Source organism: Lepidochelys olivacea (assembly GCF_965140295.1).
Source record: "Lepidochelys olivacea isolate rLepOli2 genome assembly, chromosome: 2".
Classification (NCBI taxonomy): domain Eukaryota; kingdom Metazoa; phylum Chordata; order Testudines; family Cheloniidae; genus Lepidochelys; species Lepidochelys olivacea.
In genome coordinates this window covers 36,192,250-36,218,105 of record NC_140412.1, presented here as the reverse complement: position 1 = coordinate 36,218,105, position 25,856 = coordinate 36,192,250, and the positions used below count along the sequence as shown (strand labels likewise).

Genomic DNA, 25,856 nt, shown 5'->3' with positions numbered 1-25,856 from the left:
AGGTCAGGCTTGATAAAGCCCTGGCTGGGATGGTTTAACTGGGAATTGGTCCTGCTTCGAGCAGGGGGTTGGACTAGATGACCTTCTGGGGTCCCTTCCAACCCTGATATTCTATGATTCTATGATAAGACTGGTGACAAAAGCAGCATTCTAATTCATATTAAAATAAGGACAAAATTTAACACATGAGTCAGTGAGAGGTAGACACACTAAGAAAAAGAAGAATGAGAAACCCTGGCACATGACAGTCCAAAAGAGAACAAGCAGAACACATAGAAATGCTGCCAGTCAATCACGACAACAATATTTAATTTTAATTTACTTCAGAATGAGACCACAGACTGAAAATTAGCACCTTTTCATTTTTTTCTGTTGGACAACTAAATATTACATTTTAGCTGCCCACAGGCAAGTGATCAAAATTATTCTTTCCCGTCATCTCCACCATCACTGCCAATAAGAATTTCAAAAATACAGAGAGAGGAAGAATACCTTTAGGAGTTATACAATACTAATAAGACCATTCTTATTGATATATGCTTATGTTAAATTGTTTACTGTGTACATTATATAATTACAATACTTTATCTTAGCTTTGGGAACATGTGCTACTTACCTTCGTTCAAACATCCTCAGTGAATACAGCTTACAAGTACATCCCAGTGCAATGACAAGCAGCAATCCACAGATAAGGCTCCCAATGACAGCTGCTGTTATTACTCTGGTGGGTACAATGACCGGGCAATTCTCTTCATCACTACCATCACCACAGTCATCTTGAGAATCACATACCCAGCTCTCAAACACACAGCGATTATTTTTACAGTGAAAATTTCCAGGTTGGCAAAAGAAGCAATTCTTCTCATCTGAACCATTAGGGCAATGATTCTGATAGTTGCAGCGATCTGAACGAGGATAGCAAACGCCATTTCGAGAGCAGGGAAACTCTTCTTTTTGGCACATGCTGCAATTGGTTTCATCCCTTCCATTTGGGCAATGCCAATAGCCATCACAGCGCTGTTGCTCTGTGTAGCAACCCCAGTTACCACCACATGGAATTTCCCATGGCAAACAGAAACCATCTACTTGATACGTAGCATTAAATCCTCTTGCAGCATTTACTTTGTCAGCACAAAAATGCACTCTTATCTGCCCAGAAGAAGAAACAACTGTAAGGGGTGCATGAGAGTCAAATGCAGTTAACACACGCAAAAGCTTGCGTGGATTTTCCTCTAATCCATCATATATTTTGACATAGTCTCCATAACCAGCACCATCAAGTTTAAAATCAGTGAAGCGCAAAATTACTTTGCGATGATCACCAGTGTCTATTAGCCAGGTGCAGTTGCTTCCAGGAGGATAAAAGTCTGGGTAATTGGGAGAATTGAAAGTACCATAAAAATATTTTAACCATTGCCCACATGTTGGCACATCACAGTCTACTTCATCTCCTAAGTCAAGACAATCAATGTTTCCATCACATTTTAAAGATTCTGGAAGGCAGGTGTAAACTTTGGTGAAGCGAGAAAGACACTGAAACTGGGTGTAAGCACAAGGTTGAAAGGAAGAAGCTGTTGGAGGATTAGCGATGGCACAGATTTCTTCATCAGAGTTGTCTCCACATTCATCCATGTTATTACATTTCCAAGTTTCTGGAATGCATTTTCCATTAGCACAATGAAACTGGTTACAATCACATCTTGGTTCATCAGATTTTCCTGAAAACACACATTTAACAATTTGTAAAAATAGGTAACTTCTACTAAACTCCAGTACTTTCTGGTCATCATTGCATATTAATTATAAATATCATGTGGTTACAGAGTACCTTATAACTATTTCGGTCTCCGTAAATAATTGCAACCCCAAACACATCCAAATATAATACAGTATTTTAAACAGCAAATTCTGCCAGTATGACAGCTTGAGCCTGATTCTCAGCTTCTTTAAATCAAGGTAGCTCCACTGAAGTCAACAGAGCCATGACAATTTACAACAGTAGAAAATCTGGCCCCCTTGTCTGCACAAAGATACCTAAAATGATTAGATGATAAGGGTTAGATAAAAATCAATTCCCCCTCCCACCCAAACCACAAGATTGTCATACCCCAGTAACTCGTAGGGAACAGGCTCTTTTTCACTAGAGCAGCAGGCTCCACTCCCCTTCACAGCATGTTGTATGCTTCCCAGCTCCTGCTCTGCAACCAGGAATCCACAGGAAGGAGGAGGAGATGGGAGCCATTATACCCCTCATCAGCCCCCCCACAGGACCAAGACGACGACCACTCTCTTTGGCTGCTCCTACTTTTCTCCTGCCTAACCTGAAACAAATAGGACAGCAGAGCCCAGCAGCAGGCAGGCAGAACAGAAAACAAAAATATATAGCCAGGAAGCTGGAGATAGCAGGGGGTGGGCCTGATACCTGACAGGTATGCCTAGATCTTGATAGCCTTGGGAAATACTAAAACCAGCATTAAGGTATGAAGTACTGTATTCAGTATTAAGACCTATCCTGAGAGCCACACACTGTATTGGCCACTACTGTCTTCCAGAGCCATCTTGTAGTTGCAATAGCACTTCTCATCAAAGATTAATTTATTAAGACTTCACCTATACTCAGCTGTAAAGTATGGTTTGAGAACACTTATAATTTGGTTCTGCAATCAGACTGGGACAAAGACATTAGAACCATGTTTAAATAAATGCGAATAGGTTTTTAAAAAAAAGTTTTTGCCAAACCATGTTATAAGCTAGGTTAGTTGAATCCATATTTACAAAGCTCCCAGGTACTGTTTAAAAGTAGTATGATGGATGGACTCTGTATAGCACATCCTCAAGAACTTAGCTTGATTAACACAGCTTTAAACAGAACAATAGACACGGTGTATTTAAAAGAAACCAATACAGAGGCTGTATTCTCCAATAGTTAGGGCACAGGACTATGACTCAGGAGATGTAGATTGTATTTCCAGCTCCACTAATGACCTGCTGAGTGACCTTAGGCCAAGTCACTTCTCTGTTCCTCTCCTTCAACCTAAACATCTAATACTATCCTGCAAAAGATCAACTAAATATGAAGTTTATCATCTAAGCAATTAAAAAGGAAAGGAACAAAGTTACAGGATGACACAGCACCTCCGGCATTTTAAAATCTAAAGGCTATTTTTTTAAAAAAAAAAACAAAACCACAGAAAAATAAAAAGCAAACAAGTGATAAACCCAGTGAGCACTGACCAAGAGTGCTTAGCTGACAAACAGATAGACATGTAGCGAGAGCAGGGATATACAGAAGGGATATAAAATCAGTCAGTGATTGCGCTTTAGAAAATGCTGATCTTGTTAGGGCAGCAACTAAAGGAAAACCAGATTTGTTATTAGTGACATTGCCTTGTTTCACCAATAAAATACTGTTTAATATTAGCACATCAAAATATTTAACTAAAGGAACAGATTGACTTGTCTTTTTTTTAAAAAAGCCTTTTCACTGACGATAAATATAAACTCTAAACTGCAAATTAGCAGCTTGTCGTCTCTCTACACCCCCACACCATTATGGCACACCTACAGTTTGGAGTTACCAAGGTGTGTTTGACAATTTGAGATAAATTCCCAAAGAACCTAATGAAGGCCATGTATCTCAAGATTTGGATTAATACAATACTATCATTTTGGAAAAGTTGCTCTTTACAGAATTATTAAAAATACTGTAGGCCCTGGTCCTACAATTGGATCCATGTGGATGAACTGTTGGGCCTGTGTAGCCAGACAGTCAGCACCCCCCCCCCCCCTCAGACCAGCATTGCTGGAAACACAGGAGGAAGCGGGAACAGGGCACTTAACATATATTCCAGCACAGCCTTTGAAGCTGTGAAAGCACAGGTGTGCTGCTACAATGTGCCTCTGGGAACAGATACAACGATTAAGCTCACAGCAGGCAGAGGCCCTGTGACAGACATGGCTCTTAGCCCCTACTAAATAGCGTGACGCACACACACCAACATCCTAGGTGGGAAAATATTTACCCTGATAAAAGAAATGTCCAGTAGTCGAAACTTATTGTTTCTCTTCTTTGCAAGTGTAAACTACTCTTGCGAAAGCTGGCGTCACCCCGACAGACCAGCCTCAATTTGGCATAAGAAAGGAGAAAGAGAATAAAGGAGTATAGAGGTATAAGTAGGGGACCTACAGCACCATGATTTTTGAGTGCTTTTCACTATCTATCTGCTGGTCAGATAAGTGACAGCCTCCCAAGGCTTCTGCAGCTAAGAGGGTCCCTATGCCTTGTCCCTTATTCGTCTTTCCGCGGAATTGAGTGACCGATCCTGGCTTGGCACCGCTGGAATCGAGAGATGCAAGGAGGGTAAGAAGCACCCACACCTGATCTCCTATCTTTAGTGTACACATATTTTGAAATAGAGCTCTATACTTTGTTTTCTTTCTTTGGGATTGTGGCTTCAGTTTTGTAACTTGTTTGTGTGTGTAACATCTCTACATTTAAATAAGTAGGCACTAGCAATTTTGTAACCACATGATTAGAATCTAGCTTAATAAATTTTGGTAACCATTTATGCATAAGCCTGACTTGTTTTCTCTGGTTTACTGTAAAGCAGCCAACACAATTAAAGAACCTCAGCCGTTTTGGCTCTAAAGCCTGGCCATTAGGTGAGTACTAAGAGCCTAGCGTTGAGTTGTGCCGCCTCCACGGGGCAAACTCTTGGGGCACCTGTCAGTCAATCCTGGCTGCCCGCTGCGAAGGAGCTCTGAGCTCTAGCAGTTAAAGTCACGGGTGGTTAGGACCTTGGGGCATCCATCAGCCTAGCCCGGGCTGCCCGCCGCGAAGGGACAGTGCGTCCTAGCGGTGAAAGTCACGGATGGTATAAACGGGCATAGCTGGCACCTCACCAAACATCCTTGGCCGTCGGCTAACAGCCTGCACTGATCATATTGCAAGATTGCAACCATAGTTTCCTTTAGTAATAAGTAAAGAAAGTTTTTTAAAATCCTCAGTATTCTGAATACAAAAATGAAAAAGGGTTGATCAGCGAGACAGAAGACAGTTTCTGAGGGTTACTGGTGCTAAAAGAGGCAAGAATTAAAAGCAATACCATAATAATGAAGGCAGAAGTGATTTACATCTAAGCTCTTACTTTCACATGCTTTTAAACTTTCTGGAAAAAGTTACTCATTTGGATGAAAAGGTTTCTAGCTATTCCTTAAAACAACAACTCCTCCTCTAATTACCTACCTATTCCACAAAGCATTATGGCGAAGAACTGTTATACCTGTTGTGCCTTTAAATCAAGCTCCTCAGGACACAGACTTGTTACTGGTTTGGCACGTTGACCTAACATACAGCACCACATTTGTTAGGATATAGATATTCAGGCCTGTCTGCAAAGGCCTGTACTTTAAGAATTTAGGTGTATTCTTATCACTTGGCTAGTGATAGAGGTATAAAAGAAAGAATCAAAACCACTGTCTGCCAGTGTAAGGGCCTTCTCTTACTGTGACAGTTTGTGGCCCTGTGCTTAGGCTCAGGCCTTTGGCTAAGCAGCAGAGGCAGCCATAAGCTGGGAAGAGAAAGGTCACATCCTCACATTCCAAACTAGTCACATTGAAATAAGGTGCTATTGGGCTGTTAGGCACTATCAGGACAGGATTGTATTCCTATCACCTCCAGAGAAAGGGAAGTGCCTAGAAAATGTAAAAGGAAACTTAGTTTGATAGCATCCTGTCTGGCAAGAACTCACTTATCAATAGCTGGGATGAGAAATCCTCACTTCTGTATTGTTTTGTCATTATAGTTCCCACTTTGCTATTGTCTGTCTGTATAATCTCTGTCTGGTTCTGTGATTGTTCCTCTCTGCTGTATAATTAATTTTGCTGGGTGTAAACTAATTAAGGTGGTGGGATATAATTGGTTACATAATCATGTTACAATATGTTAGGATTGGTTAGTTAAATTTCAGGGAAATGATTGGTTAAGGTATAGCTAAGCAGAACTCAAGTTTTACTATATAATCTGTAGTCAATGAGGAAGTGTGGGTGGGCATGTGGGTGTGGGTGGGAAATGGGAGCAGGGAATGGGGGTAAGAAAATTGGAATCATGTTTTGCTAAAGGGGGAAATGGGAACAGGGAATGGGAGTAAGGAAGTTGGAATCATGTTTGGCTAAGGGTAGGAATGGGAACAGGGACACAGGTGTAAGGCTCTGTGGTGTCAGAGCTGGGAAGGAGGATACTAAGGAAGGAAACTGGAATCATGCTTGCTGGAAGTTCACCCCAATAAACATCGAATTGTTTGCACCTTTGGACTTTGGGTATTGTTGCTCTCTGTTCATGCGAGAAGGACCAGGGAAGAAAGTGGGTGAAGGAATAAGCCCTCTAACAACATTCACCACTGGATAACTTTAAATGAAAGAAATATTCTTAACCCAAAAATGAATTTCCTGGGAAATACAAAAGCATTTAACCCTTTAAAAATTATTATTTATATTAACATAGCATCTACGAGCCCTAGAGATGGGCCAGGACCCACTGTCCTAGGTGATATACAAATGGAATGAAAAGACAGTCCCAGCCCCAAAGAGCTTACAATCTAAATATAGGATAAGAGACAACAGATGGATACAGACAAGGGAATACAAGGAAACAATGAGAGAATATTGGGCAGCATGACAGACAGTGGCATCAGTGCATCCACAGCCAAACAGTTTCTCCTTAAGTTTTTTGTAGGCATAGAATCATAGAAACGTTGAGCTAGAACGAATCGTTGAGCTAGTGGGAGAAAAGGGGCTTATTATCCATCCATATATGGAAAGCTGAGATAGCAGCCAAATGCACCCTTACAGAACTAAGGGATTCTGTTTTAGATCTAGAACACAGTCAGCACAACATCCTGGTTTCGGCCACTTCTGCCAATCAACAATGCAATATTGGAGCCGGTCAAGATTCACCTTTCTCATGAGACCAAATGGAGAAGCACTTATATTTATCCAGGTAAGTGATCCTAGTTGAGGGTTTTCCACTATTTAGAAGTGCCTCCTGGACATTCTGTGAGCAGAACCTTCCAAAGGACATCCGTCAAAGCATCCATGCGTGAGATGGAGAGTGTGGAGGCTGAAGTACAGAATGTGGTCGTGGTCTCGGGAAATTATGTCTGGATCCAATGGGAGGGATAGGAGGTGCTGGTGCACCACTGGTGCTATAAAGATGAGACGAGTATGGTTCTTTTTTATTTTGGATACTACTCTGAGGACAAAGGAATTGGAGGGAAGGTATATAGATGGTAATTCTCCCAAGACAGGAGAAAGGCATCTATTAGGGAGCCTGGGCTGAGACTACTACTTTGGGAATCCATTCCAAGTTGGAAGATATGCCCAGGCATATCATGGGCCAATGACCACTTGTGTTGATCAGTGAAGGATCAGCTCAGTTGATTTGCCATTGTATTCTGTTTCCTCAGAAAGTAAGTAGCTCTAAGGTGAATTGAGTGGACTACAGAAGAGTCCTGACAGAGTTACTTTGATTGTGCTTCTCTTTGCCTGTTTAGATAAAATATGGTCACCGAGTTGTCTGTCAGACAACGTGGGGGAGGAAGATTGAGTGGACTAGACCTGTTGCTCTTAACTCTGACATTTATGTGAGCCTCTGAGTTCTGAAATGATCAAAACCATGAGTCTTCAGGGACCCAATGTGAGCTCCCCAACCTAGGGATGACAGGTCTGTGACGAGAGTGAGTGTTGGTAGTGTGGGAAGGAAGGGAACTCCCACACAAGCTTTTATAAGATCTGTCCACCAATCCAGAGACAAGACTAGCTCAGGCAATTGAACCACCTTGTCCAGGGCGTCACGATTCAGGGTATATATTTATGCTACCCATGTCTGTAGCATCCTGAGTCGCAGTCTGGAGCATTGTACTACATAGGTACATGTTGCCATGGGACCTAACCGACTGAGGCACTTGCATGCTGTTCTGAGTGGGTGAGCTTTCATTTGAAGTACTAGTTTTTGAATGGTTTCAAATCTGGTTTTTGGCAGAAAAGCCCTGGCCTTTGTGGAGTAGAGGACTTCTCCAATGAATTCTATTGTCTGCGCAGACTTCAGTATTAATTTTTCTCAATTCACTAGGAGCCACAGAGTGTTGAATATGGATAGAGCAGTTGATATGCTAGACAGGACTGATACTCTGATCGACTGCAGATAAATTAGTTGTTCATTACCCCTAATTTTCGAAGATTAGCTGCTAACACCATAATGCACTTCATGAATACCTGAGGAGCAGCTGCCAGGCCAAACAGAAGTACTGTGAACTGACAGTGACAGCCATTCACCAAGAATGAGAAACTTTAGATGACATATTGATATGTAAGAAAGCGCCCTCAAGTCAACGGCAGCATACCGGTCTCCTTGTTCCAAGGAAGGGACAATTGATGCTAGGGTAACCACACAGAATTGTATTTTCTTCAGGAATTTGTTCAACTCTCTTACATCTAAAATGGAGCTGATGCCTCCTTTTAACTTGGGGATCATGAAATAAAAGGAATAAAAGCCTTTCCCCCTGGGTTCAATGGTACTCCTTTTTGGCCCTGTCTGAAGAAGAGATTGGACTGCCTGTTGAAGAGAATGGTCCCTGAAGAGGGACGGTGGTGAGGGAGGGGTTTGAAGTAAACTGGATGGCATACCCCCATTCTCTTGTGCTTAAGATCTAATGGTCTGATGTTATGTGGATCCAGGTACTTAGGAAGCAGGACAAGCAACTGGTAAATACAAAAAAGGGGAACAGACAGAAGTGAGGGGACTGGTATTCTGTCTTCAACAACTTTGTCAAAATGCCTGCTTGGAGGAGGCAGCTGGACAGGATGAGCCTGGGGATGCTGAAGGGGACAGTGATGGAGTGTGCCTTCTATAATTCCTTCTTTTTTTCCCTGGGAATGGGGAGCAAAGCTACGATGTTGAAAAGTTGTTGTTGAAAGTGCTTTCTTTTTGTCACTGAAGTGTACATTCCAAAGGCTCTGAGTGTTGCCCTAGAATCTTTAAGGCTGCGAAGCCTGTCATCAATTTTCCCAGAGACAAGAGTAGGACCCTTCAAACAGAAGGTCCTGTACGGTCTGTTGGACTTCTGCAGGTAGTCGGGAAGATTACTGATGCCATGTTTTGAGCTGCTGAATCTCCACTATACGGACTGATCTGGAGAGCAGTCCTGGTGACCAGTTTACCCTCCTTCACCATTACTGAGAATTCTCGTTTGCAATCCTCTAGTAACTTGTCCTTTAATTTAGCAATGTTCTCCCAAAGCGTGTAGTCATATTGACTCAGGAGTGCCTGCTAGTTTGCGATCTTGAGCTGCAGACCCTGAGATAAAAGGTACAGCACCAAAAGTTAAATCCCTGCAAGCTGCATGGAAACTTTTTAAAGACAGCATAATAGAGACTCAACTTAAATGTATACCCCAAATTAAAAAACATAGTAAGAGAACCAAAAAAGAGCTACCATGGCTAAACAACAAAGTAAAAGCAGCAGTGAAAGGCAGAAAGGCATCTTTTAAAAAGTGGAAGTTAAATCCTAATGAGGAAAACAGAAAGGAGTATAAACTCTGGCAAATGGAGTGTAAACATATAATTAGGAAGGTGAAGAACAGCTAACCAAAGACTCAAAAAGTAATACCAATTTTTTTTTTTTGTAAGTACATCAGAAGTAGGAAGCCTGCTAAACAACCAGTGGGGCCACTGGACGATCGAGATGCTAAAGGAGCATTCAAGGACGATAAGGCCCTTGCGGAGAAACTAACTGAATTCTTTGCATCGGTCTTCATGGTTGAGGATGAGAGGGAGATTCCCAAATCTGAGCCATTCTTTTAAGGTGACAAATCTGAGGAACTGTCCCAGATTGAGGTGTCACTATAGGAGGTTTTGGAACAAATTGATAAATTAAACAGTAATAAATCACCAGGACCAGATGGTATTCACCCAAGAGTTCTGAAGGAACTCAAATGTGAAACTGCAGAAACAGCAGAACTGTGGTTTGGTAACCTATCATTTATATCAGCTTCTATACGAAATGACTGGAGGATAGCCAATGCAATGCCAGTTTTTTAAAAAGGGCTCCAGAGGGGACTTTGGCAATTACAGGTCGGTAAGCCTGACTTCAGTACCGGGCAAACTGGCTGAAATTATAATAAAGAACAAAACTGTCAAACACATAGATGAACATAACTTTGGAGGGAATAGTCAACATGGTTTTTCTAAAGGAAAATCATGTCCCACCAATCTACTAGAATTCTTTGAGGGGGTCAACAAGCATGTGGACAAGGGGGATCCAGTGGATATCGTGTATTTAGATTTTTAGAAAGCCTTTGACAAGGTCCCTCACCAAAGGCTCTTAAGCAAAGTAAGCAGTCATGAGATAAGAGGGAAGGTCCTCTCATGGACTGGTAACTGGTTGAAAGATAGGAGACAAAGAGTAGGAGTAAATGGTCAGTTTTGACCAGTCCTATTCAACATATTCATAAATGATCTAGAAAAAGGGGTAAACAGTGAGGCAAAATTTGCAGACGATACAAAACTACTCAAGATAGTTAAGTCCCAGGTAGAATGTGAAGAGTTACAAAAGGATCTCTCAAAACTGGGTCACTGGGCAACAAAATGGCAGATGAAATTCAGTGTTGATAAATGCAAAGTAATGCACATTGGAAAACATAATCCCAACTATACATACTGTCACAGGGTCGGGCCAGATGGCTACAGGAGAGTGATCCTATTGGGATCCAGGAAGTGAGCGGGTGGAAGCCCACCCACTGCTAAAGGATCCCCCCTTCAGCCCTAAGCGGGGGATCCACAGGACCTGGAAACCAAATAATTCCGGGGGACAACTAATGAAATAACAAAGACAGGAGTGCGGTCAAAGGGTCAAACAAAGGGAACCAGACGGTACACCGAGCAGAGAACCCTGGACAGCGCCCACTGCTCCTCGAAGGTCTCAAGGGAGTCAGTGGACGCTGCCCAGAGGAACTCTGCCTGGATACGCAAACGGATGGAGGATCAGAAATAGGCCCCACAGTCACAGGAGACTCCATTGGTCAACCTCCTCACCCTGGTTTTATAGATGGCAATTTTAGCCAGGGCCAGGAGGAGGTTACCAGGAGGTCCCGTGACTTTGCGGGGCCACAGATAGGGAGTGCATAAATAAAAAGGTGAGGGGAAAGTGCAACCAAAATCTTAACAAGATGTCTAAGAGGAGCTGGAATAGGGACTGCAGCCTGGTGCACTCCAAGTAAAGTGTGATAGAAGGCAACTGATAGAAGGCAGATACATTAGCCCCAGATTAAGCAGGTCCCTTTTCCCTGGGTAAGGTAACGGGGCAGTTCCAGAACAATCAGGAACTTGCTGGAACCAATTAAGACAGACAGGCTAATTAGGATACCTGGAGCCAATTAAGAAGCTGCTAGAATAAATTAAGGCAGGCTAATCAGGGTACCTGGTTTAAAAAAGGACCTCACTTCAGTCAGTGCAAAGCGCGCAAGGAGCTGAGAGCGAGAGGGTATGCTGCTGGAGGACTGAGGAGTACAAACGCTGTTTGGCATCAGGAGGAAGGTCCTGTGGTGAGGATACAGAAGGTGTTGGGAGGAGGACATGGGGAAGTAGCCCAGGGAGTTGTAGCTGTCACACAGGTATTACACAAAACACTATAGACAGCTGTGATCCACAGGGCCCTGGGCTGGAACCTGGAGAAGACGGCGGGCCCGGGTTCCTCCCATCCCCCCAACTCCCTATTGGAAGAGTTGACCTGGACTGTGCGTCCCACCAGAGGGGAAGGTCCCTGGCCTGTCCCCCGACCCACTAGGTGGACCAGCAGAGACTGTGGGGATTGTTCTTCCTTTTCCCCATGCTGGCCAGTGATGAGGTTAGCTGAGTGAACAGCAAACCTCTGAGGCAAGCAAATCCACCAATAAGCACAGGATCCACCAAGGCAGAGGAGGAACTTTGTCACGCTATAAAATGATGAGTTCTAAATTAGCCTTTACCACTCGAGAAAAATCTTGGAGTCATTGTTGATAGTTCTCTGAAAACAACTACTCAATGTGCAGCAGCAGTCAAAAAAGCTAACAGAATGTTGAGAATCACTAAGGAAAGGATAGATAAGACAGAAAATATTATTGCCGCTATATAAATCCATGGTACGCCCACATCTTGAATATTGTGTGCAGATGTAGTTGCCCCATCTCAAATAAGATGTATTGGATTTGGCAAAGGTTCAGAAAAGGGCAACAAAAAAGATTAGGGGTACAGAACAGCTGCTGTGTGAGGAGAGATTAATAAGACTGGGACTTTTCAGCTGGAAAAAGAGACGACTAAGGGGGGATATGATAGAGAGCTATAAAATCATGACTGGTGTGGAGAAAGTAAATAAGGAAGTGTTATTTACTCCTTCTCATAATATAAGAACTAGGGGCCACCAAATGAAATTAATAGGAAGCAGGTTTAAAACAAACAAAAGGAAGTATTTTTTCACACAACATACAGTCAACCTGTGGAACTCTTTGCCAGAGGATGTTGTGAAGATCAGGACTATAACAGGGTTAAAAAAAGAACTAGGTAACATCATAGAGGATAGGTCCATCAATGGCTATTAGCCAGGATGGGCAGGAATGCTGTCCCTAGCCTCTGTTTGCCAGAAGCTGGGATGGGCGACAGGGGATGGATCACTTGATGATTACCTGTTCTGTTCATTCCCTCTGGGTCACCTGGCATTGGACACTGGGCTAGATGGACCTTTGGTCGACCCAGTATTGCCGTTCCTATGTTCTTAATAAAGTTTGTAACCAAACAAGTCTAGTTTTTTTGAGTCCTTGTTTTTAGGGGCGGAGGCTTGTTGTCTGTCTTTCCTACTTGTTTGCAGCTGCCATCACAAAAGAACCTGGGAAGGGATTAGTGTAAAAATACTCATACCCATTAGAGTGGACAAAGTATCTCCTCTCAGATTGTTTTACTGTGGGAGTCAGGGAAGAGTGTATGACAAAGAATTTTGACCGGCTCCATGACTGCCTTGTTGACTGGCAGAGGTGTCTGACACCAGGATGTCTACCAACTTGTGAGAACTCTCACATACCTCCTCTGCCTGGATGCCGAGCACCTAGGCCACTTATCAGGAGGTTTTGATGGTCCTTGTGGTCTTCTGGAGGAGGTGACTCTCCCACTGAGTCAATAGCTTCATCTAGTGATGAAGAAAAGGATGCAACTAGCATCTGAGGTGGGGGCAACTCCATAATCTGTGATGGAGAATCTAGTTGATAACGGTCTGGTTGGCCAGGACCCGTCACAGTACTGGACACTGGAGAGTGACACTGGAGAGTACCCAGTCCCTATCTCAACATCGGGTACCGGGGAATGACATTGCTGGTGCCATCATGTCGGATGCGCTCCCCACAAGTGTCAGGATGAGGTTCTGGCAGAGGATAGACATACCATGGAGCCCAGAGTGGCCACTAGTATGGACCTGGAACCCATCCTTGTCCGGGGCATTGCCCCTTCAGAAAAGGCCACTGTTGGTGTTGTGGCACTGCCCATGATCCTGATAATTGTAAAGGAGGGTAAGCGCTGTGTCCCAGCCTTGGATGAGGAATCAGTCTTCCAATGATACCAGAGAAAGGTATCCTGAATCTGGGAATGGCGGTACTGGAGAAACCATGGGATAAACCTTTTGATAAAACTGGTTTGAGAAGAAATCTAAGTAGTAGAACTATGGCTTCTCGGTGAGGTGAGGGGTGAGCAGGAACGAGTTGGACAGTTTTAAATGCGAATTGGTACTAAGAAGCTAAGCAAGTCTCTTGCAGATGTATATGTATAACACCCCAGACTGCTGGCCCCTCAAATGTTTCTCAGGGGACAGCCTTGATGGACCTGTCACAGGCTCCAAAGGCAGCAAAGCCCTCTTAGGAGGTGAGGCTTCTGGAGAAGTTCTCTGAGCCTCACCCTGAGTAGAGTCCTCACCTCTGTCCTACGTCGGTACAGAGGTAGATGAATGAGATGCTGAACCTGAGGAAGGTCTGGGTCTCTTCTTCGGTACTGGGGAACTTTGAGCCTGGTGGAGCATGCCATGCCAATACTGAAGTACTTGAAGCACTCTCCCAACGTGATGACTTGGCCAGCGGGGAGTCAAAATGCTGTTTCCATAAGCAAGCACTTAAGCCTCAATGCTCTATTCTATTTTTGAATGGGGTTTGATGCCCTTGCCAATGTGACACTTGTCCCTAACATGGGCCACACCCAAGCACTTCAAAGTGAATGAGGACTATTGACTGGCACAGGCTTTGAATATGTCCCACAGGACTTAAATCCTAGGGAGCGAGGCATCGTTCCAGTACCGAGTCTGGTACCAAAAGGAAAGAATTGGTCCCAAAGAATACAAAAACAAAACCTGGCATTAACTTACTTGAAAAACTAACACTAATTAATTTCAACTATTTACAACGAGTGAGGGATACACTTGAGTAAACACGTCTGAGATTGCTCCAACAACTGTCACTGGAGGTAAGAAGGCACTAAGGAGGGTTGGGAGCAGCTCCAACCTCTTATACCAGCATGCAGTGTTGTGCAGCGACAGGGGACAAGCGAACCACCCCTATGGGCACTGTTGAAGGAAGAAAATCTCCAACATCTGTGCATAAGGCGCACACACAACTACAGTGGGTTGTAGTTGTGTGTAGTCTCGAAGGAGAACATGTTGAAGGTGGACATTTAGATTAGAAATAAGGCATACATTTTTAATATTGAGGGTAATTAATCACAGAAAAATCTTAACAAGGGCTGAGGGGGATTCTCCATCACTGGAAATTCTTAAGTCAAGGCTGGATGTTACTCTAAAAAATATGCTCTAATTCAAACATGAATTAATTCACATAAGTCCTATGGTTTGTGTTATACAAGAGGTCTAGACTTGATGATCACAAGGGTCCCTTCTGGGCTTATGATCTATGAATCACCAAACTTGCCAAGAATGGTGCTCATTAATGCTGGTTGTAATGGTGGCATAAATATGTTTCCTTGTCAGCTGATTTTGTGATATGGACACGCATCAACTCCATTCCCATACAGATTAATGATCAGATACGGTTATTGAACTCGCTGACCCAAATCAAATAGAAACTAATTTAGTTTATAGCTGGGTAGCTGAAGTATTGTAATGAGGTGTACTTTTGCCTTTTGTAAGTAAGCCACCACAGGTGGTACAAGTCTGTTGATACGACAAGATACCATTACTACTACTTTTTTTCAGAGTGTTTGATTTTTTTTTTATTTCTTCAACATTTCTCTACTCATGATTAGGTATACTACATGGCAAATTACTATCATCACACAATGAATAATTTTTAGTCATAATTATGCATTATATACTTCCTATTAATAAGAGATTTCATTTTAAGAAACATAAGTGGGTACTTTTAGTGCTGCACACAATTATCAGATGTCAGTTATTTAGATGATGTTAGTATTCTTTAGCCACTGCAGAAGTACAAACTAGGGGCCTAATGTAACAACCTTTACTCATGGCAAATATATCCATTTAAGTTAATCACATCTTACTGTGTTTTCTACTGACTGTCTAGAAAGAAACAACATAGTGACCCTTGCCTCAGCTATAGTGTAGACTTGTTTCAGTGAAATAACAGCTCTCTGCAATAGCTGCTTAAATGTACACATAACAACAGCTGGTATGTTTGAATGCTCAGAGGAAACTATGTTTGCGTTTCAAGATCTCCCTGTACAAACAGCAGGGTTCATACAGAGACAAGATCAGTGTGGATCTCCCAGTCCTTCCTTGTGCAGCGGACGCTTGAGGACTGCTTTAGTCAACTGACGCAGCTACCGTACTAAATTTAAAGTTGAACATCTTCAAAACGGTGCATCAAGTTTATTAAAAAGTTAAAAGGAAACTAGTAGCTCAGGACCAAAATTTAGATTTATGTAAAGACTGTCTAACAACATAAATTAGTAAAAATATTTTGAATTAAAAAATGCCGACAACAGTTTTGGATTTAAGCATTCCCTGAAGTGTTTGCAACTTGAACACTACAACACTGCACTGGTTAAAAAAAAAAAAAAAAAATCACGGTATGTAGAAACTAAGTCAAACTGGATTCTTTTTATTGTCTAAACTGAATAAAATGGATTAAGTTAAAAAACAACATAAATCATGAGAGGTTAGGTCTGTATATCTGTCTGTGCAATATATGATTGTCTTATGTCCTCAGGAGTAAAATCAATGGTGCGTAACACACAAGGCATCATAGTTTGAAGTACTTATTTTCCCGTTAAGTTTGCTGTATCCCTTTCATTGCATAGCGTTAAATGCATTTCGCTTCAGCTTCTCCGAAAGAATTATTCTAACACCATGTCATCATAAAAAACATAAGTCAGATGATTGCCAGGTTGATCTCTGACTTTAAAAGAAGGGCAAGAGAGGCTATCTACTCTCTGCCCTGCTACCAGCTTCCCTTTCTCTCCAATGGGAGAAATGGCAGCTCAAGAATTGCCCTCCAGGCTGGGCAAGGAGTCCCGGCCAAACTCTATTACCTACTGAGGATTACCTAATAGGTCATATGCACAGAGAATAATTTATCAGAAAGAGATTAAATTTGTACATTTTTGCATGCACAATTGTTAACCTAGTACCAAGTTTGGAATTTGTACTTAAAGCCATTTGAGATACAAAATAAAAAAAAATTAAACCTAGATATCTAAAATGTACTTCTTTCCTCTTCCCACAGACACTTAAACACAAAAAAGTGAAACAATTTACTTAAAAACTTTACTAAAAGTATTCAATTTTGAGGTTGAGAATTTCAAGCCCAAGCAATTTTTAAAAAAAATTATGGGTAGCTAAACAGGCTGCTTTATAATGGAACTCTTTTCTACCTCATTCACTTTGTTCATTACCATAAACTCTAGATCAGCAATTATATTTTAAAGTTCCCAACCTATTAAAATACTTCAGGCAATGTATATTTCCCTTCCATCACAATGCACCATTACTTGAGTGTACAAGATACCATATTTTTGATGCTGCTGAAAGGAACTGTGCACTTTATAAAATCTAGACTAGAAGAAACTTTAATGTACTAAGTAGGTCTGTCAAGTGATCAAAAAAATTCATCACGATTAATCGTGCTCTTAAACAATAAAAGAATACCATTTATTTAAATATTTTTGGATGTTTTCTACATTTTCAAATATATTGATTTCAGTTACAACACAGAATACAAAGTTGTACAGTGCCCACTTTATATTTATTTTTGATTACGAATAATTGCACTGTAAAAAACAACAGAAATAGTATTTTTCAATTCACCTAATACAAATACTATAGTGCAATCTCTATCACGAAAGTTTAACTTACAAATGTAGATGTACCAAAAAAACCTGCATTCAAAAACAAAACTATGTAAAACTTTAGAGCCTCCAAGTCCACTCGGTCCTACTTCTTGTTCAGCCAATCGCTCAGACAAGCAAGTTTGTTTACATTTGCAGGAGATAATAATGCTGCCTGCTTCTTGTTTATAAGGTCACCTGAAAGTGAGAACAGGCATTTGCATGGCACTGTTGCAGCTAGTGTCGCAAAATATTTACATGCCAGATGTGCTAAAGATTCATATGTCCCTTGATACTTCAACCACCACTCCAGAGGACATACGTCCATGCCGATGACAGGTTCTGCTCAATAATGATCCAAAGCAGTGCAGACCAATGCACGTTCATTTTCATCATCTGAGTCAGACGCCACCAGCAGAAGGTTGATTTTCTTTTTTGGTGGTTTGGGTTCTATAGTTTCCACATTAGAGTGTTGCTCTTTTAAGACTTCTGAAAACATGCTCCACACCTTGTCCCTCTCAGATTTTGGAAGGCACTTCAGATTCTTAAACATTGGGTTGAGTGCTGCAGTTATCTTTAGAAATCTCACATCAGTACCTTCTTTTCTTTTTGTCAAATTTGCAGTGAAAGTGTTCTTAAAATGAACAACATGTACTGGGTCATCATCTGAGATTGCTATAACAGGAAATACATGACAGAATGCAGGTACAACAGAGCAGGAGACATACAATTCTCCCTCAAGGAGTTCAGTCACAAATTTAATTAAAGCATTTTTTTTTAACAAGCATCATCAGCATGGAAGCATGTCCTCTGGAATGATGGCTGAAGCATGAAGAGGCATATGAATCTTTAGTGTATCTGACACGTAAATATCTTGCGATGGCAGCTACTACAGTGCCATGCGAACACATGTTTTCACTTTCAGGTGACACTGTAATTAGGAAGTGGATAGCATTATCTCCTGTAAATGTAAACAAACTTGTTTCTCTTCGCGATTGGCTGAACAAGAAAAAGGACTGAGTGGACTTGGAGGCTCTAAAGTTTTATATTGTTTTGTTTTTGAGTGCAGTTATGTAACAAAAAACCTTACATTTAAGTTACAATCTCATGATAAAGAGATTGCACTACAATACTTGTATGAGGTGAATTGAAAATACTATTTCTTTTGTTTTTTACTGTGCACATATTTGTAATAAAAAATTATATGAAGTGAGCATTGGACACTTTGTAATCTGTGTTTTAACTGAAATCAATACATTAAAAATGTGGAAAAACATCCAAAAATATTTAATAAATGTCAATTGGTACTCTATTGTTTAACAGTGCGATTAATCGTGATTAATTTTTTTTAGTTAATCACGTGAGTTAACTGTGATTAATCAACAGCCTTAGTAATATGAAAACATATCAATGGTCCTTATATGAAACATACCAGCAAAGTAGGCCAATCTGAAGCCTTTCCTAGAGATAGTGTCATCCGAGTGAAATCTGATCCAAACATGGTCTTGTGAAGAGATGTATGGTGATGGAATGGAGGAGCCACAAGCTCTATAACCTTCCACATTCTTGTAGGTTCCTATTGTTAACCAATCCGAACTGCATCGTCGAGATCCCTGAACATCAAAATCTTGAAAACTGCAAAAGACACAAAGAGTCAAACTTTGCTAATGAAGTGGCTATTTTACAAGTTATTTGATAAATTATTTCTGTTTAAAATGGAAATGAGTGGAAGGAGTTTTTACTGGTCTGATGTTGAAAAAACTAAGAAAATGGTCAGTCTTTTTGCAGATAGAATTTTACTACACACTTTGTAATGATGTAACGGAGATGGTCTTTCCATTACCAGGATCCTAGATATCCACATGCTTGTAATTCCCCACCCATACAAAGCATTTAGGCTATTGCCCCTGACACTTAGCAACTTCTGTGTTTGACAGAATTTTAGCTTTCATTTTAAAAAAGGTTTTAACTCTTCTGGTTGCAAAGATACTTTTTATAGGCCCAATCTCTAAGGATTTTGAAATCATATTAAGATATTTTATTTAAACCACGTCTCAACATTGTTTCAGCTAAAGCAGCTTCCTATGATTGGGCTTGCCATTGTAGATGGAGCCAAACTGTATGAGAATTATTATTTTTAAAATAATTTGGCCCTGTCTACACTAGCTGACTGAACTGTGCTAGATCCTGTGCTAGATCCACTAAAAAGATAGTTGAGTCACGAGACTCCATTACCACAGAGTGGTTTGGCTCCCAGCCTTACATATCTTTGTGCCTGGGCAAAAGTAGGCCAGTGCAGAGAACAAAGCACTAGACCAGAAACGCTAATAAAACGCAGTACATTGACAGAAGGAAGCTAGTGCTGACGTATAACAAACCTTATAAACCTAACTTAGAATAAAGATTTTAGGAAACATTTTTTGTGGTTGAACAGTGGCATCCACTGTACCCTGCAACTTCATGACATGCCACTGCAAAAAAAAAGATTTGGGTAGAAATAAAAGCTCTGAACTGAAACAATTTTTAAAAGACTACATTCTTAGCCAAATGTTTATTTTGATAGAACCCTTCTTTCTGCCTGGGTCAGCAAGTCTGCACTGGGAACAAACAAAACCCGCAGCTAAAGCAGTTTCATAATCAGCACTGGACAGTGTACAGTCACAGTTCTAACTTGTAAGTTGTTGTTAAAACAAATTTTGATTTCCCTGGAAGTTATGGAGGGATGGTGAGTGTGTGAACTGATAAGTACATGAATATATGGTACAGAAGACAGGACATTATTTCCTCTATAAACTTACAAGGTATATGAAATAGATATCAAAAAATAAAAGTAAACCTTCAAAAATGTATAACTGTTGCCTGTGATTACTTTAGATTTCTAGAAGATGAAATCTATCAACATTGCAGCATTTTGGAATTTCCCATGTACTTTTTAAAAAAACGTTGACAAAACTGATGGATCGTAGAGCTACAGAGAAATTAAAAGCAAATTGAATAAGTATGAAAGCATGACCACTATTATGAACTTGTGGTTTAAAAAAAATTAAGCCAAAAGAAATTATTAATGGAAAAGCTGCAACAACTTTGTCTCTTCAGCACCAATGACTACATTAAAATGATCAAGTTTTCCATTACAACTTACCACTGAATGCAGGCATTATATTTGACATTTATAAAATTAGCATTCTGTTTATTCCTTCTTTTGAGCACTTACATATAGAGCCCTGCGCATATACAAAATTTGTATCTGCATCGGATCCACAATCCGCAAAAATGATCCATGGGTATCCACATCTGGCGACGTGAGGATATAAAGTGGATATCCACGGATTTTCAGGGCTCTACTTACATAAACCCTGAATAACTTACTTGTACACCCAAAACTCCTACCACTTTCTCTGAGAAATTTGCATCAGATTTTCTGAAGTGCTCAGACCCAGACCTCGAGCCATGTTTCAGGTCTTCAGAAGCACTCAGATCCCATTCATGTATCTAAATTAAGTGACCAATTTTGAAAAAAACAACTCAGCATTCAGTAGCCCCCATTTCTTTCAATGGTAGCTGCTGGGTACTGCGCTCTTTTGAAAATCTCGGCCTTTGAGTACAGCAAGATTGCAGAATTGGGCCCAGGTGACAAATGCTACAAGCAAAAGTAGAAGTAAAATAAAATAGCTGTAGAAAAATATAAAGACAGATCTTGGGGTTAACACTACAAATACTGAATTTTGAATAGAGGAGGCTGAGAAATAAGTAATTCATAATTAGCAATATGCAATTAATGACTATTCAATACACCAGGGTGGTACAAAGCAAAATTACCTTATAGTGATGATTTCCCCTGGGTTTGCATGGATATACCAGCTACAGTTGATTCTGGCAGGATATTCAAAAGGCCAGCCTGGACTCGTGATTACCCCACTTGGTGCTCTAATTTGTTCTGGACTATCTCCACAAGCTGAAAGATATTGAAAGCAATTTACTCACTACATATTTCGAAAACTAGCAAAACAAAATGAATCAAGGTTTACCAGAAAATAAAATAAAAAATTCTACTTTCACAGATTAAAACCATTGTATCAGTAGAAAGCAATGACATTAAGTCTGGATAACAACAGCCAGTATGGCCCATGAAGGGCACAGGTCAGAATACTTATCTAGAAAGAGGTGTTTCCTGGCTTCCAATCCATGTTCAACTATTAATCCCAACTGTCGCAATCTTCCTCCATGCCCTTAGTCTTACTACAAGCAACATACACCTGAATTTCCCCATCTGTAGAATGGGGATATCACTATCTAGCTGGTAAGGGTGTTACTTGGATTATCCCCCATAGGAGACTTTGGTGCAGAGTATGCCATTTTCTCTAATTCACACTAAAAGATTGGAAAGAATCTACCACAACCCTTTTAATGCACACCGCCACACTCCTCCCTCTTTTGCTCAGAGTTTCTCTTCAATATGAGAATTGGAACATCCCTGAAAATCTGACTCCTGATTTGCATGGGATATGCTCACCTTTAAGAAAGCAATACTGTCTAAAGTGAGGCATACAGTAATGTGAGACATGATGCATTCTTTCAGTAAAATTAAACTATGGTACTCAGACACTATAGATGCTTTAGGAAAGAGTGCAATAAAGAAAAAAATAATAAATAGGTGAAATCCACCTGTGTGTGGAGAGCCAGCACAAAGCCCATCCACCACTTAAACCATATTTTGAGGAGTACGTTGGATTTAAGTAGTCTGTATGGAGGTGAATTTTCCTCATGATAGCAAGTGCTTTGAAAGCAAAGTACTGATTGTGCTCAATATTAGAGTCAGAGTTTAAGGTCAGAAGGATTCACCAGATCATCCAGTCTGACAGCCTGTATATCACAGATGAGTACCATGCTGCACACACATATGAAACCCAACAAATGAAATCAGGCCAAAATATTACAGCCCACAGGAGATAAGATTATTAAATGCCACAGACAGAGAGTAGGAGGGACTGAAGTGCACCAATGCTTGAGAAAAGGTTAAGTCTGATAATGCTGGTGAGTGATCTGATCCACACACTGTAAAGGAAGGCGAAAAAAACCGAACAAACCAACACTGCCAACCTGACCTGGGAGGAAATTCCTTCCCAAATCCACATATGATGATCAGTTAGACCCTGAGCATGTGAGCAAGAACCAGTCAGACAAGCACCTGAGAGAGAGAATGCTCAGTGACACCTCAGAGTCCTGGCCCACCCTGCCCAATGTCCCATCTCCAGTAGCGGTCATCTCTCATTCTCTGATGCTCCAGAGAAAGGAAACCAGCCTCTCCCTCCAAGAACCATTTGGGGGGATCCATTCCTGACCTCTGCAGGTGGTCACTTGTCAAAACCTTTGTTTAATTGCATTTACTTCTGGGACTCATTCCACCTCTGGACTGCAGTGACTACAAAAAATATTTCAGCTTTGCTCTCATGATCCAGGTAGCCACTATACATAATTATACCGTATAATTCAGTCGTGTTTTTCTCTATACCAATTTTGCTAACTTTTGCAAGGTTATTGCAAATCTTGCTACACTGTTTTTAATTTAAGCCCTAGACAAAGCCATTTGAACACTCCAGAAGCTCGGCTTTCATTTTCAACAGTTCATTGCTCTCCTGGTTGCAGATCTGATTCAAAAAGCAGAAGGCACATGGAGAATTTTTTACTATAAAATATCTCAATTTTGCACACAATTTTTTTTGAATGTTTCGAATTGGCAATATTACTATAATTTCACCTCATATATTCCCACACACTAGAGGTAGTCAAACTTTTACAAGAAATATGAAATTTTGGGAATCATTTTCATTATGGACTGATTTTTTTCAAAATTGTTTTGTGGATTTATAGATTTTTGTTTCAAAGTTGATCATTTTCAAAGACAACATTTTCAAAATCATTTGGCTATGACCAATCAAAATTGGCAACACAAAAAATACAACAAATGAACACAAAATAATTAACAAAAATGTGAGCTAAGTGGTCCAGAGAGGTTTCCGGGGTCATATAATAATGGACCACATAAAAGATTCAATTTATAATCTGAATAAAAAATTTTAAGACAGTTAACTGGTTTCACAATTCCTGCCCCCCACCCCAGAAACAGGCCATTAAAAAAAATAAAATAACAAAAAACCCACCACATTTTTGTTTAAAAATGATGGACTAACTCTTTAACATACACAGTATAGTTGTGATAACCTCCACCCGTTTCCCAACTTTAGTATTCTGGTATGGCACAATCAATGTAAATCCATTTCTTTCAAGAGCTATGAAGTTTAAAAAAACATTCAAATACTGGCAAATGTGCTTACCTTCTCTTTATCAGAATAAATATAATCAAGCAAAACAAGTTCATTTTGAGTACAAGAAAAAATTGCTTACAAAAAGTAGTAATTTTTTTAAAAAGCTATATAATTAAATAGATGAGTTATATAGAGGTGCCATATTTATGGTACACATAAGATTTGGCTAACTATATGGCAAAAAAAGCAAATATCAAAATAAAGAAATATATCTTTTTATTCATTATTCAATAAATTGTTCACTTAGTAAAAGTTAATTGGTTTAGTTTTCAGGAAACCCCATAGGTGGTGCTCTTACCCCATTATACTTTGGAATGTTACATGCATTTCTATGTGCTAGCACTGAAATACACACTGTTTGTGTTTGATACTCATGTTACTGACAAGAATCAGACTCCGTGAATAGCAAGAAAAATGATTTTTAAAAGTTTACTATTTTCCTTGAATATCCTATTAACATGAACAAAAAACCACAGAGTAAGAGACGAAAAACACATCTAAAGATTTTAAATGAAACGTTATTCTTGACAAGTACTTCATTACTGACAAAATACATATCTTAACTAAAAGTAGTTTATTTCAAGTAAAACACACACAATTAGAAAATCCATCTGGTTTTGCATGTTTGCAACCTGACATATAAAACTTTGCTATATGACACATTTTAAGAAACTTTTGAATTTGCTTACATATATAATATCACGGCAAGTGAAACACTGTTAGAACCCCAAAATATGCACCAAAACACCTGTTCATCAAATTTGTGAAACTGAACTTTCTAAAACTCTACATTCATTACAAGACATGCATAACTCATTTATTAAGAAAAGGTTGTCCCCAAAACAGGCAATAGCTGTAGATCTGTTAAGAAACTGTCTTACAACCTCTTCCCATTCTCAATACGTTTCCCCCTGTACAAAACTCCCCAACCACCCATAATTAACTTCTCCCAGCCATTTGCTAAAGAAATTAAATTGTCACAGTAAGTCATTTGTGCAAATGATGGCACCAAAAACAATTTTCACTTGTTATGCAAGTTTTTTAAAAAACATCGACATGAAAATTCTGTTCGTTTAGTATTATCAGTAAGAAAGTTGCAGTATTTATTAGCTATATAACTGACAAATTCCACAGACCGGTATTAGCATAAGGCCTTGAAACATGGCAAAAGATTGTTTCAATGCCTTAAAAGCATGTACATTGAAGCATATTATGACTACTGGGCATGAGTAGGGCCCTACCAAATTCATGGCCATGGAAAACATGTCACGGACCACGAAATCTGGCCTCCTCCCATGAAATCTGGTCTTTTATGTGCTTTTCCCTATACAATACAGATTTCAAGGGGGGGTGGGGAGATCAGCGATTCTCAAATTGAGGGTCCTCACCGAAAAGTGAGTTGCAAGGGGGGGGAATGTCACAAGGGGGTCACGGTATTGCCACCCTTACTTCTGTGCTGTCTTCAGAGCTGGGTGACCGGAGAGCAGCAGCCATTGGCTGGGTGCCCAGCTCTGAAGGCAGTACCCTGCTAGGAGCAATGCAGAAGTAAGGATGACAATACCATACCATACCATGCCACCCTTACTTCTGTGCTGCTCCCTTCAGAGCTGGGCGGTCGGAGAGTGGCGGCTCCCAGCCAGCAGCTGCTGCTTTCCAACTGCCCAGCCCTTAAGGCAGTGCTGTCGCCAGCAGCAGTGCAAAAGTAGGGGTAGCAGTACCATAAACCTCCCCCCTTCAAAAACCTTGTGAGCCCCCCCCCAACTCCTGTTTGGATCATGACCCCTACAATTACAACACCATGAAATTTCAGATTGAAATAGCTGAAATCATGAAATTTATGATTTTTAAAATCCTGTCACCGTGAAATTGACTAAAATGGACTGTGAATTTGTTAGGGCCCTAAGCACATCAGAGGCACCACAACCTACTGCGTGTGATTATTGTTCTTAAAGAGAAACAGAATGGGAGATCCTGTAACATACATGGTTACCTGCTAGGGTTTTTATTGCTTCCACTAAAAAGAAAGATTTTTAAAGCATTTTTATGCTTTAAATGCTGGATTCTACAATATATATATATTCTTAGAGTGAACTCCGCATCTTTATCCATTTGAAATGATGCTTACATTTCAACTATAAGTGCCTTTCTCTAACTATCAGCCTGTTA

General features: G+C 40.4%; 1 protein-coding gene across 2 annotated transcripts in view; it reads right to left on the bottom strand.

Annotated features, from left to right (window-relative positions):
* LRP12 (LDL receptor related protein 12) overlaps positions 1 to 25,856 on the bottom strand; it is a 106,312-nt gene that overhangs the window by 13,516 nt on the left and 66,940 nt on the right. For both annotated transcript variants that reach the window (XM_084621935.1, XM_084621936.1), the window contains 3 exons: positions 21,184 to 21,319; positions 18,797 to 18,999; positions 617 to 1,718 (listed from right to left, as the gene is read on the bottom strand). In XM_084621935.1, the coding sequence (XP_084478061.1) occupies positions 617 to 1,718; positions 18,797 to 18,999; positions 21,184 to 21,319 (1,441 nt within the window). The remainder of the gene's footprint in view (positions 1 to 616; positions 1,719 to 18,796; positions 19,000 to 21,183; positions 21,320 to 25,856) is intronic.